General features: G+C 37.1%; 1 protein-coding gene across 2 annotated transcripts; it reads left to right on the top strand.

Annotated features, from left to right (window-relative positions):
• Nucleotides 1-1219: 1219 nt before the first annotated feature.
• KIAA1586 (KIAA1586 ortholog) lies at nt 1220-10504 on the top strand. Of its 2 annotated transcripts, XM_030315754.1 has the most exons (4): nt 1220-1313; nt 1864-1947; nt 6172-6252; nt 7991-10504. In XM_030315754.1, the coding sequence occupies exons 1-4, from the start codon at nt 1293-1295 to the stop codon at nt 10166-10168; spliced, it is 2364 nt and encodes a 787-aa protein (XP_030171614.1). In that variant the 5' UTR covers nt 1220-1292; the 3' UTR covers nt 10169-10504. The 2 variants fall into 2 exon arrangements, with proteins under 2 accessions (XP_030171614.1, XP_030171616.1); XM_030315756.1 differs by lacking the exons at nt 1220-1313; nt 1864-1947; nt 6172-6252 and adding an exon at nt 7449-7486.
• Nucleotides 10505-13464: the final 2960 nt, after the last annotated feature.

Below are 13464 nucleotides of genomic sequence, written 5' to 3' on the forward strand. Positions count from 1 at the left end.
GATAAAGTCAGCTGAAAAATTAACAGACAGTATTTCTCCCAAAGAAATACTGCACTTGTAGAATCAAGGTCACCTTGGTGACTACTACTATCTTATTTACACAATGAGAAAATTTGTTCCCAAACTCATAGAGTAACAACATTGTTGTTTGAAAATCTATCAGTAAGAATGAAATAGCCCTTCCTTGGCTGGTCACTGACACACAGAGAACAAGCCACATATCAAACCAAGTGCAAGGCTACAGATAAGAGGGTTCTGGGCCAACAATTAGTATGTATGTTAATTTTGTAGTTTTTAAGTTAAAAGGACTCTGGGTCCAAATTGTAGTCCAGACGTGATGTTGAACTCTTACACACAGCCCTAATTGGCTTTGAACCTATCAAAATACTGTTTCATTTAAATTTCATCTACCTCTACCTTCCTAAAAATTTCCTAATTACTCTATTGCTTTGTCTTGTGAGATGCCTTAGTTCCTCTGCTGTGTGATCTCACGCATTGTAGACCACTGTCAAAATCATAAAGGGGATTTTGTGGGACCACAGATAGGTTAGGTGATCTTGGTCTGATAGGGCTAGGAGGAAAAGCTTTAAAAGTATATTCTCAGTTAACACATGTTTTCATAAACTGTATCTGTTCACATTCGTTAATGTGTAAATACTGAAAACAAAAAAGTTGGCCACTATTTAGTACGGAAGTATCTGAGCAAACAACGAAAGGGCATTTTAACACTACTAATCTAAATTATCTAGAACCATATTTGTATTGAAAGAGGAGGAGGAGAAGAAAAAAATTAAAAAGTAGAAGAAAGGTGGGGAGAGGGAGACAGATTAAGAAAGAAAAGCCATCTATTAATACTACTTTGGTACCGTAAAAGCCTAGAGGAACGCAACCGCCGCATCTCAGAGTTCCTTTCCACTTTTCAAATATACGCGGGACGGTCTCGGGCGGCACTAGAACTACAACTCCCAGGTTCCTGCGCGGCGCGGAGAAGGCAGGCTGGGACTGTGCGAAAGACACTCCGGGGGATAGCGGGCCAGAGCCGGCCGCTCCTCCTTTTAAAGCGGTTTCGCACCTCTTTCCGCCCGCGGCGTCGGTGGCGTCGATGGCGGCGGCGGCGTCGGCGCTCACGCAGGGGCGGGTCACGGCGGCGCGAAGCGGTGCTGGGCGGGAAGGGAAGTCGTGGCGGCGGTGGCGGCGGGGACAGCTGCGACGGCGGCGGGGACAGCTGCGACGGCGGCGGTGGCGGCGGGGACCGCAGCAGCGGTGGTGCTGTCAGTTAGGCCGTCGGAGAAATGGGAGACCCGGGGTCGGAGGTGAGTGGTGGAGCGTCGGGCCGCGGCGTTCTCAGCCGCGCCGCGAAAGGGCTTTGTGTTTTGTTGAGTGTGCGGCCTGCTGTGCGCCCGCGGGGCGAAAGCCTCGGCGTCTCGGGCCGAGCCCAGCGTTCGGGCCTGGTGCGGGTCCTAACGACGACCCAGCGGTAACAATGGCCGCCCGGCCGCCCCCGGTCCCCTACGCCGGCCCCGGTGCTCCCTGTTGTCGCCGCTCTGCCCGCGAGAGCGACATTTTGAGACAGGATCGCTCTTCGGCGGTGAGCGTGCATCCCTCCTCCTCGAGCAGATAGGGGAATTCGCAGGGGCTGGGGAGTCGTTTTCGGCGTCCGCTCCCCATGGCTCCGCGTCTGCAGAGGCAGAACGCGACTCCATGGAGTTCTGTTCTTAGTCGGATTTGCATGCAGTTGTGCTGTTAGGTTTCCTCAAGAGCTCGTTGTTTTAAAAAGCTCTTTCTTTTTCGTTCCTTTTGGGAAAGTCTCTTCCACCAAGTACGTGGTTGTATAGATAAGCGTGTTTTGGCTTATTTTTATAGATAATAGAATCTGTCCCTCCAGCTGGGCCCGAGGCATCTGAGTCAACAACGGATGAAAATGAAGATGACATTCAGTTTGTTAGTGTAAGTAGCAACGACATTCGGGTTTTTCCTAGAGTTCCAAGACTGCGCGTGGTAAGCCATTATGTGATTGTACTGCACCTGTCCACTCCTCATTGAGCAACTGTGTATGAACGTCCGATAGGTACTAGACACCGGGGAGCGTGGCGTAGGATTAGGAAATTTACCCAAAGAGGCCTCTGAGCAGCTGCAGTAGCCGTCACAAAGACTGCCGAAAGTCCGTGGTGCTCACTCCATCACGCTTCTCGTGCGTTTACTTAGCGCTGTTTTAATGCTTAGTCTAGGCGTGTTTCCAAGAGGGACAAGGTTGTCCTGTAACAGATGACGATGCAGGCGAGGGAGAGAGGACAGGTGATGATGAGGAAGGAGGTAGAGAACAAGAAGCCTTGGAAGAACTCAACATCTGAGCGTTATGTAGCTGCATAACATGAAGGCGACTAGCTTGAAGACTTCCCTGACCTGTGAGATCATAGTGTTTGTTACAGCATAGTGCAGGAGTTGATGTTCATATGGAGATCCCTGCATCACCAGGAACACACATATTTTTCAGAATTTCGTCCCTTCGGGTCAGTGGTCTTTAAGCATTACCAAGCGTAAATGTGCGGATTGCGGGGCCTCACCCTTCCATACCCACAGACTCAGAATTTGTAGGTGGGACCTAGGAGTCTTCCTTTTGGAAAGATGAAAGGACGTGTGAATCTCTGAACCACAGTTTGTAAAGCCTTGGTTTAGGCAGAGTGGGGGTTATGACGTATTTGGAGATGATTTTCACCCAAAACTGTAAAGAATTGCAAAGACTCAGCTTAGAGTGGTATCTTAGCTACCTAAAAACTTGTCCAAACCAGTAATTACTTGAGGTTTGCTGTGAAAGGTGTATAATTTTTTTTTAAATGAGTGCCTGTTTAAAATATGTTTGTTCTTGAATTGCTATAGATTTAGGGCAACCTGAAAAACCACAATTTTTTTTCATAAATTGTTTTTTAAATCAAAATCTCATCTTTAAACGTTGTGGTGTTAACATGTTGTTTCTTGTAGGGTCATATAGAAATTCTTTACAAGATTATTTCTGTGACATTCTTGCCCATTAATTGTACACATGGTACTCCCCCTTTTTTTTGACACTTGGTACTTTATAAATTTGGGGGTACAAAGAGAGGTTGTATGCTAACTCTGCCTTCCCTGTGTTGTGGAGTAAATGATGTAACTATGAAAATTGAAGATCCACAGTGTCTGTTTTCGTACTGAAAAGTATTTGGAAAGAGTAGTTCATGGGTCTTCAGGAAAAATAATTTTGGTTCCTCCTGACTGTGGTATAAAAATCAAAGCGAATGGGACATTATGATCTTCATGATATTTTGTGCAGCCAGAACTAGGAGTGGCATAGATGTTATATGACACATGCCTTTGAGAAATGGAAGGACTCTACAAAATTAAGGTTGGAAAAATGAATAGGTACAGGTTTGTGTAACACTCTGTGGATTAAAGTATTATATTCTAAATTCTTACTGAGTTGCTATCTGATTGAGTTGCTTACTGAGGTTTAAAACTCTTAATTTGAATTTAATTTTAAATACAGAGAATCTTTTGTATCTTTTAAAAAAAAATTTTTTTTTTTAATGTTTATTTATTTTTGAGAGCGACAGAGACAGAATGCGAGTGGGTTGGGACAGAGCGAGAGGGAGACACAGAATCCGAAACAGGCTCCAGGCTCTGAGCTGTCGCACAGAGCCCGACGTGGGGCTCGAACTCACGAGCTGCGAGATCATGATCTGAGCCGAAGTCGGACGCTCAACCGACTGAGCTACCCAGGCGCCCCTGTATCTTTGCATCCAGAGTTTTGTACCTCCAACTTGATAGAACCTCTTACCATTTAGCCTTGTTTCCAAAAATTGATCAAATATTTGACAGCTCCATAAGGAGAAATGAATTATATAGGCATACCATGTTTTATTGCACCTCACAAATGCTGTGTTTTTTACAAGTTGAAGGTTTGTGGCAACCCTGTGTCAAGCAAGTCAGTTGGCACAGTTTCCCAATAACATCTGCTCACTCTTGTGTCTTTGTCATGGTTCAGTAATTCTCACAGTATTTCAAGCTTTTTCATCATTATTTTGTTGTGATCTGTGATCAGTGATAAATCACTGAAAGATCAAATGATGTTTAGCATTTTTTAGCAATAAAGTATTTTTTAATTAAGCTGTGTATGTATTTTTTAGACATAACACTATTGCACACTTAAAAGACTACAGTATAATATAGACATAACTTTTATGTGCACTGGGAAACCAAAAAATTCATTTGACCCACTTTATTGTGATATTCACAATATCATTCCTGGCAGTATTTTGGAAGTATGCTTATGTGGATCTAAGTAGAATTGCAGTATCAGAAAGGAGAGTAGGGATGCGTGGGTGGCTTGGTTGGTTGAATGTCCAGCTCATGATTTTGGCTCAGGTCATGATCACATGGTTCATGGTTTGAGTCCCATGTTGGGCTCTGCGCTGGTGGCATGGAGCTTGTTTAGGATTCTTTCTCTTCCTAGGCCCCTCTCCTCTGCTCACACACTCTCTCTCTCTCAAAATAAATAAGTATAGCATTAAAATCTAAGAAAAAAGAGGTCAAAAATATTTCTGTTGCTTTTAAATGGTTACACACACACACACACACACACACACACACACAAAACTGATAATTTAATTCTACTTTATTTTTTAATTTAATTCTACTTTAAAATACATTCAGAGGGGCACCTGGGTGGCTCAGTAGGTTAGGTGTCCGACTCTTAATCTCAGCTCAGGTCATGATCTCACGGTTCATGAGATTGAGCCCCAAGTTAGGCTCTGTGCTGACAATATTGAGCCTGCTTGGGATTCTCTGTCTCATTCTGCCTGTCCCCTGCTTGTATGCACGTTCTCTCTCTGAAAGTAAATAAATAAGCTCTTAAAAAACTCTTTAAATAAAAGTAATAAAATTAAATAAAATACCTTCAGAAACCGAATTTACTTCCCTTTGTAACCCCATTCTGTGCTGGGCTCCACCAGGATGTGCTTACCATCTAGTAAAGATGAAATGCTGCTGGGTATGGTTCTCTGCTTGAGGATTCTTCAGATACAAAAAGAACATTTTTTTGTGTTCCTTTTATATCTTTTATCAAGAAGTATGTTACTGGGGTGCCTGGGTGGCTCAGTTAAGTGTCTTTCTGCCCAGGTCATGATCTCACAGTTGATGAGTTCAAGGCCCACATTCAAGCTTTGGATCCTCTGTCCCCCTCTCTCTCAGCCCCTCCCCCGCTTGCAATCTGTCAAAAATAAACATAAAAAAAAAGGTATGTTACCACTTGATGTATTCTAGTATGGATTCCTTAGTCTTTTCATATAAATTTCTTTCCAGCCTTCATTCTGCATTAGAGCATCTCCTTTGTGTTCTGCCATATAAATATATATGTATGTGCAGCTAAATAAACACAATATCCTGAAAGAAAGGAATGATAGAAATTTGGGGGTACAAAAAGAGCCCTTTGTTATAAATTTTACTATAATATATATACAGAAGACTGTACTTCCTCATTGTTGGTCTTCACTCTATTTCAGTACATTACTATTTGTCTGGATTATCTTGTTACTAGTCTTCCCACACTTCATACTTTCCTCATCTTGAAACAGAGCTCTAATTGTTGTTCCTATCTCAACACTATTGATTGATTCATTTACCTATAGAATAAAATCTAGGTTTTTGAGCCAGGTATTTAAGGCCTCATGTGTGTTGCAGGTAGTATGTATGTAAAGAAACAATTGAGAAAATCAGGGCTTCATGTTTGCTTGTGTAGGATGTGGAAGATAAAGCAGAGCTATTGAAGAACTATGCGATTTTGAGCTTAGATAACTAAAAGATTATTGATAGTCATACATTTAAAAAATACACTACCATGAGGTCTGTCTCTTTTTAATACCATCCCTGTACTCTTCCCATTTTCAGAGGAATCCACATGGTTTTATTCCTCTATGTAGATTTAGTTTTTCTTTGGGTTTTGTCATCGTTACTTCTTCATCTCCTCTGAGTCTTTCATGTGCTGCTTTTGTTTCTGATTATTCTGTTCCACCTACAAGACTTCCTCTCTGGAGGAATTCTTGCTAATTCCAACAACAACAACAAAAACCTATTGATTGTAAATGCAAGTTTGGTTTGAATGGTTTTCATGACTTGTGAATTTGCTCAATCCTTTTTTAGGAAGGACCATCAAAACCTGTTCTTGAATACATTGATCTGGTCTGTGGTGATGATGAAGAGCCTAGCATCTATCATAGTGATGTAAGTACATTATATCTGTGGTTTTTCAGTTCTGTCATCAAGTGCAAAATGTGTTAGAAGTGGCTTGAACTGGCTTGCAAGAACTGATGGTTCGATTTTCAGGAGTTTTATGAGCTGATTTGTTAAACATAGCCGTTATTAAAAACTAAAGTGTATAAACCTACAAGGAAATAAATTACTACATTTAAGGTAGTAAATACTCAAAACTCCTCATATCTTTATTTATTTACGTCTGTTGTATCTGTATGATAGAAATATTTTATCACAGCATACTCCTCCTGCAACATGATTGGAGTATTTACACCACGGTAATCAGCAAACTCAAAATTGGGGCTTGATTAATTATTTATTGATTATCTGAACTTCAGAAAGTGATGGATAAAATGTTAATGTAGAGTAAGCCAAAAGATGTAAATTACTAAACTCTATGTAATATGAACAATTGAGGAAAACTTGCATTATTTGAAAACTCTCCTTTGATTCAACAAAGATGTTGATATCATTGGTGACTGAGTGGAGTTCTGATATAAATCTTCATTTTTTCCACTTTTTACCTTATTCATTAAATGAAAACGTTAACCACTTTTCATATTGGAACTATACTCATTTTTAAATCATATGGCAGCTTCTTTGTTGGATGATAAACATTTGTAGTCAGATTTCATGACATTACTGGTTATAAAATTTTGAAAACTGGGGTGCCTGACTGGCTCAGTTGGAGGAGCATGTGACTTGATCTCAGGGTTGTGAGTTTGAGCCCCACACTGGGTATAGGGATTACTAAAAAATAAACAATAAATAAACTTAAGAAAACAACGTGGTAGTGAATTTTTCAACAAATAGCAAGTCGTATTGAAGTTATAGGTACAAACTGAAAGGCAAGGTAAGTAATTTAAAATTTATTTCTAAAATCATTAACAAATTTTTTTAATGAGGTTATTTTTGGTTTTTTAGATATAGGACTCTGTTACTTCAACCTAGAGTGCTTTCTCTTTTTTCTTTTTTAAAGTTTTTTTTTTGTTTTTGTTTTTTTTTTAGTTTATTTATTTGAGAGAGACAGAGACAGCACAAGCAGGGAAGGGACAGAGAGAGAAAGGGAGAGAGAATCCCAGGCAGGCTCCATGCTGCCCATGGAGAGCCCAATGCAGGGCTTGAACTCATAAAACCACGAGATCATGACCTGTGCCGATACCAAGAGTCTGACACCTAACCGACTGAGCCACTCAGGCACCCTGTAAGTTTTTATTATTATTTATATTTATTTTTGAGACACACACACACACACACACACACACACACACAGAAAGTGGGGGAGGGGTGGAGAGAAAGGATCCCAAGCAAGCTCCACACTCAGCGCAGAGCTCGACAGAGGGTTCGAACTCACAGACCATGAGATCATGACCTGATCTGAAATCAAGAGCTGGCCACTTAACTGACTGAGCCACCCAGGCACCTTCAGGTTATTTTATTTAATTTTTTTTAAGTTTATTTATTTTGAAAGAGACCATGTGAGCAGGGGAGGGGCGGAGAGAGAGACAGAATCCCAAGCAGGCTTCACACTGTCAGCACAGAGCCCCACTCAGGGCTTGAACTCATGAGCTATGAGATCATGACTTGAGCCGAAATCAAGAGTCAATGCTTAACTGACTAAGCCAGCTGCCCCATTAACAGAAACTTTTACATCAACTCTTAAAGTGTTATCGTGAACTTGACTTATATATGTAAAATTATTTTTCAGATTCTGTTCCCTAAAATGCCAAAACGACAGGGAGATTTTTTGCATTTTTTAAATGTGAAGAAGGTGAAAACAGACACAGAAAGAAATGATAACAGAAATCATTGTGGACTGTCTAAGTCAGAGGAATCAAATTTCAAATATGTTGAAAAACCAGTCATTGAAGAAAATCCATCATGTTCATCAAAGGAAGAAACAGATAATCTTGTGCTTCCAGATTGTTGGAATGAAAAACAAGCATTTATGTTTACAGAACAGTACAAATGGCTTGAAATAAAAGAAGGTAAATTAGGATGTAAGGATTGTTCAACAGTTCCGCATTTGGGATCAAAAGCAGAAAAGCATGTCCATGTGTCCAAGGAATGGATTGCATATTTAGTAACCCCTAATGGCAGTAATAAAACTACTAGACAAGCTTCTCTGCGGAAAAAAATTAGGGAACACGATGTTTCTAAAGCCCATGGTAAAATTCAGGATCTGTTGAAGGAATCAGTTAATGACTCAATTTCTAATTTAGTGCATAAAAAAAAAAATAAAAATATTGATACTACCATAAAAGTTTTCAATACAGTTTATAGTTTAGTAAAACATAATAGACCTTTGTCTGATATTGAGGGGGCAATAGAATTACAAGAGAAAAATGGAGAGGTCAGCTGTTTAAATACACGATACAGTGCAACAAGAATAGCAGAACATATTGCAAAAGAAATTAAAATGAAGATATTTAAGAATATGATAGAAGAGAATGCCAAAATCTGCATCATAATTGATGAGGCATCTACAGTGTCAAAGAAAAGCACTCTAGTGATTTATCTCCAATGCACAGTTCAGTCGGCTCCCGCACCAGTTATGTTGTTCGTTGCTTTAAAAGAATTGTTCTCCGCCACAGCAGAGTTTATTGTCAATACGTTATTGAATACTTTAAATGATTGTGGGTTTACTAATGAATATTTGAAAGCAAATTTAATTGCATTTTGTTCTGATGGTGCTAATACAATGCTGGGAAGAAAGTCTGGAGTAGCTACAAAGTTGTTAGAATATTTTCCTAAAATCATTATTTGGAACTGTTTAAATTATCGATTACAGTTGTCACTTGATGATTCAATATCTGAAATAAAACAAGTTAATCATTTTAAACTATTTCTTGATAAAATTTATTCCATTTATCACCAGTCTAATAAAAATCAAAACAAGCTTTTAGAAAATGTAGCTAAAGACCTTGAAATTGAAATTGTTAAAATTGGCCAGGTAATGGGACCAAGATGGACAGCATGTAGTTTACAAGCTGCTACTGCTGTATGGCATGCCTATCCTGTATTATATATGCATTTTTCTCATTCTTGTTCTGGTTTGGCAAAGAGATTATCTAACATTAATTTCTTACAAGACCTTGCTTTAATGATTGACATTCTTGAAGAATTTTCACTACTTTCAACTGCATTACAGTCAAGATCAACTAACATTCACAAAGCACAAAAATTGATCAAACGCACCATAAGAGCTTTGGAAAATTTAAAAATCAGTACTGGAAAGCATGAGTCTCAAATTGAGGGTTTGATTAAGTCAGATAAGTTTAAAGATATTCCATTTAATAAAAACAATGAATTTAATGCTCTTCCAAGGAGTATGTTACTAGAAAATATAATTGAACACATGCATTTACGTCTTTTATCTGACAGAAACCATGACGAAAGTATTTTTAATTATTTTGACTTGCTAGAACCTTCTACATGGCCTTATGAAGAAATAACTTCACCATGGATAGCTGGTGAAAAAAAATTATTTCATCTATGTGAAATTTTAAAATATGAAATTGATTTGAATGATTTTCGAGAATTTGTACATGATAATATAAAATCAAACAATGTTTCAATTCCTATAGCTATACAAAAAGCTAAAAAGATAGTTAACACTATTGCAATCAGTAATGCTGAAGCTGAAAGAGGTTTCAATTTAATGAATATAATTTGCACAAGGGTGAGAAGTAGCTTAACAATAGATCACATATCAGATTTAATGACAATAAATTTATTGGGGAAGGAGTTAGCAGATTGGGATGCAACTCCATTTGTAACATCCTGGTCATATTGTAACCATAGGTTGGCTACAGATAAAAGAGTTAGGCAAAAATCAGCAAAAGCCTTCTGTGAGAATGAGTTGGCTATATGGAACTTACAATAAAGGGTATTGTGTATGTTTTTATCATTTGTAAATTGTGTGCTATACATCTCTTATACATAAAAAATTCTTTGAAAGTCAATTGTTAAACTTTTATTAACATGTTGTTTAAAAGGCATTCTCCAAAAAGCTAAAGTTGATTGTTTTTAGGAGTTACATAGTTAGAGATTAGCCCACGTCTGCTAGAGGGCCATGATATATATTCTGTATAGAACATCCAGCCATTTCCACTTTTGCTGTCTTACTTTTTACTTAAGATGCAAAAGAATAACAACCCAGTCAAGTTCTAAGCCCTAGAAATTATATGGATGCAAAATGAAATAAAAATTGCAAACCTTTTGGCTCTTTCTCATTTCTGTATCTGTGTTAATACAGTAATCTCTAGCACGTGTGGCTATTAAGCACTTGAAATGAGCTCAGTAGGACTAAGCAAATTTTTAATTTCAATTAAATATAAAAAAGTGTAAAATATTTTAAAAACTCAACTTTTAGAAATATATTTGTTACCTTGCTTATGATTCTTGTAACGTGCCTGTCAGACTCATGTGTCATGTCTAGTATTACATAAAAACACATCACTGAATTGGTGTCAACAGATTCAGTGCACATAACTTTTTTTCTATGAATTGATATAACATAGCATTTTTATCTGAGTATTTTATATAGACAACAGGAACTAGTGATACTTATATAAATCATACTGGTAATTAGATTGAAATACCTATTTTAATTGTAATTATTTTTCTAGTTTAGACATGAATATGAACACATTTTTAAATTTAAAATGAAGGCATACTGAAAAAGAAGTAGAGATGCAGAAGCTAGTACTACAACTGGAACAGTAAACAAGCTGGAAGAAGGTACGTTACAGATTTCATGAATGGTAATTGCAGTGGCTGTGGGCAGAGGAAAACGAGCTGTTACTCAACAAAGACAGTAGACTGGGTAATACTGAGACTGTTTCAGCAAATGCATAATGACTGAATGAAATCTTTCAAAGTCAAAAAAGAATTGAAATTTAGCTACTTGAAATCAGAATTAAATGTTGAGCAAAAAATTTTTTTAGCAATTTTTAAATGAGTTAAGCTTGTAAGTTTGGCCAGCTATAAAACAGCTTAAATTTTTACATGAAATAGAACTGGTTTTAGATGGATAGATAGTGAAATATTTAGTAATAGAAATTGTTAGAAAATTATGAGGTAAAGCCTAAAAAATGTTTTATTAGGAAAGTGCAGAGTCCTTGGTTAAGTAACCAAACTTTGTTTATACAAGACCTTTCTTACATATAAAAGATAAATTGATTTAAAATCTGAAAAATTCCTTTTTTTTTTTTTTTGGATGAGTTATGTAATAGATGCAACTCAGGTGAAACTTGGAGTGCATTTTGTCTTACAGGACTTAAACATTTATGAAGCAATAATTTGAATTTGTGGCCTAAAAAAATGACCCTTGTGTAGCTTTTTTTTTTTTTTTTGTAAGCTCTGTGCCCAATGTGGGGCTTGAATTCACAGCCTCAGGATCAAGAGTTGCTTCCTCTATTGACTGAGCCAGCCAGGTGCCCCTGTGTAGCTATTTTTTAATCTTTTACATTTGTCACAGGAGTTTCAACTAGATGAGAAAGAAGTTACTTCTATCACAGTAAATGGCACTCCAGCCAGGTTAGGTAAAATGTCATACTTTATTGAAATTTTTAGATGAGACATTTCCCTTATTGGTTCATTCTATCTGTATGATACATTTTGAAGATAGTTGTCAATTTTCTGAAATGGTCTCTATGAAAGGTGTCATGGATACAGTTAAATATTCATTGTATGAGTGCAAACACTATGAATCAACATCAGCTTAAAGGATTGCTGAAAGAATTAGAAGAATGAATTTAGTGATCTTATGTACTCTGCCAGTTGGTTGAATTGTGGAAGTAAAAACTTACTGTAATGTTAACACTAGTTCAGGATTGTCTTTAACAACAAAAAAATGCTAACCAAATATTTAATACTTAAAAAGAGAAAATGGTGGAGGCACCTGGCTGGCTCAGTTGGCAGAGCATGTGACTCTTGATCGGGGGGTCATGGATTCAAGCCCCATGTTAGACAAGAGCTTACTTTAAAAAAAAGTTAAAAGAAAAAAGAGTAAATGGTGGCTTTCTCCCCATTGAATCTAAATTAGATCTCCCCAATGATCTAAATTTGAAGCTGCAAGGAAAAGAAAAAGGCCATTTGTGTCCTACTTAGACAAGCACTAAAATTTATTTTGAAATAGAAACTTAAAAATAAATATAAATAATTTCACACATTTTTCTAATGAGTCCATACGCACAAACTTTTAACTGTATTTGACATTGTTATGTAAGTTTACTATGTAAACTATAAGAAAATTTGGAAAATGTTTTATTTATTGATTAATTTGCTTTTAAATTTATTCCATAATTCTGAATTCGATGTTAACAGTACTGAGCTGACCCAAAATTAATTGAATTTACTTAGACAAATACAGTCTTCAAATTGATATGCTTTTGCTCTGAAGGCAAATCAATTCTTTTTAAAAAGATGAATGGGATTTTTTTCATTATGGATGTAATTATTTTCTTGGAAAATATTATTTTCTTTCAGTTATTAGAAAACTGGAATAATTTGAGTATATGAATCTATTTTTCAACTAAATTTTATGAAATTTATATATAAATCAAGTATTTGTGATAAAAAAGGCATTCAGATTAACAGATGTGCTTTACATGTAAAATACACATCAGATTTTAAAGACTTAGCATGTATAATATCACAACAATTATTGGTAATATGTTGAAAAATATTTTGGTTATATTGAGATAAATAAAATATTAAAATTAATATCCATTTATTTTTACTTTAGAATTGTATATGTGGCTTACATTATTCTATTGGACAGTACTACTCTATATGATGGTTACTGTCAAGTAAGGATTCCTTCAATCCAGACTTCATTCTTGACTTCAAGATCCATAGTCAACTTCCTTCTCATCATTTTCACATTGTCCCATAGGTATCTCAAACTGAGTATGCCCAAACCTGAACTTACCAGACCTTCACTATATTGGTCTCAGAGAACAGCACAAACATCCATCCTGTGGCTCAAACTAGAAACTTAGAAGACACTTGAAGTTATTTCATCATTTTGCCCTATCTCTAACATCTTTTAAATATCTCTGTAATCTATATTTTCTTCACTATCCCCACTGTAGTTACCTTAGTTCAGGCCCTTGTTTTTCTTGCTTAGAATTCTTTAATAACTTCCTAACAAGTCTCAGTACCTTTATTTTGCCC

This window comes from Lynx canadensis, chromosome B2 (genome assembly GCF_007474595.2).
Source record: "Lynx canadensis isolate LIC74 chromosome B2, mLynCan4.pri.v2, whole genome shotgun sequence".
NCBI classification, from domain to species: domain Eukaryota; kingdom Metazoa; phylum Chordata; class Mammalia; order Carnivora; family Felidae; genus Lynx; species Lynx canadensis.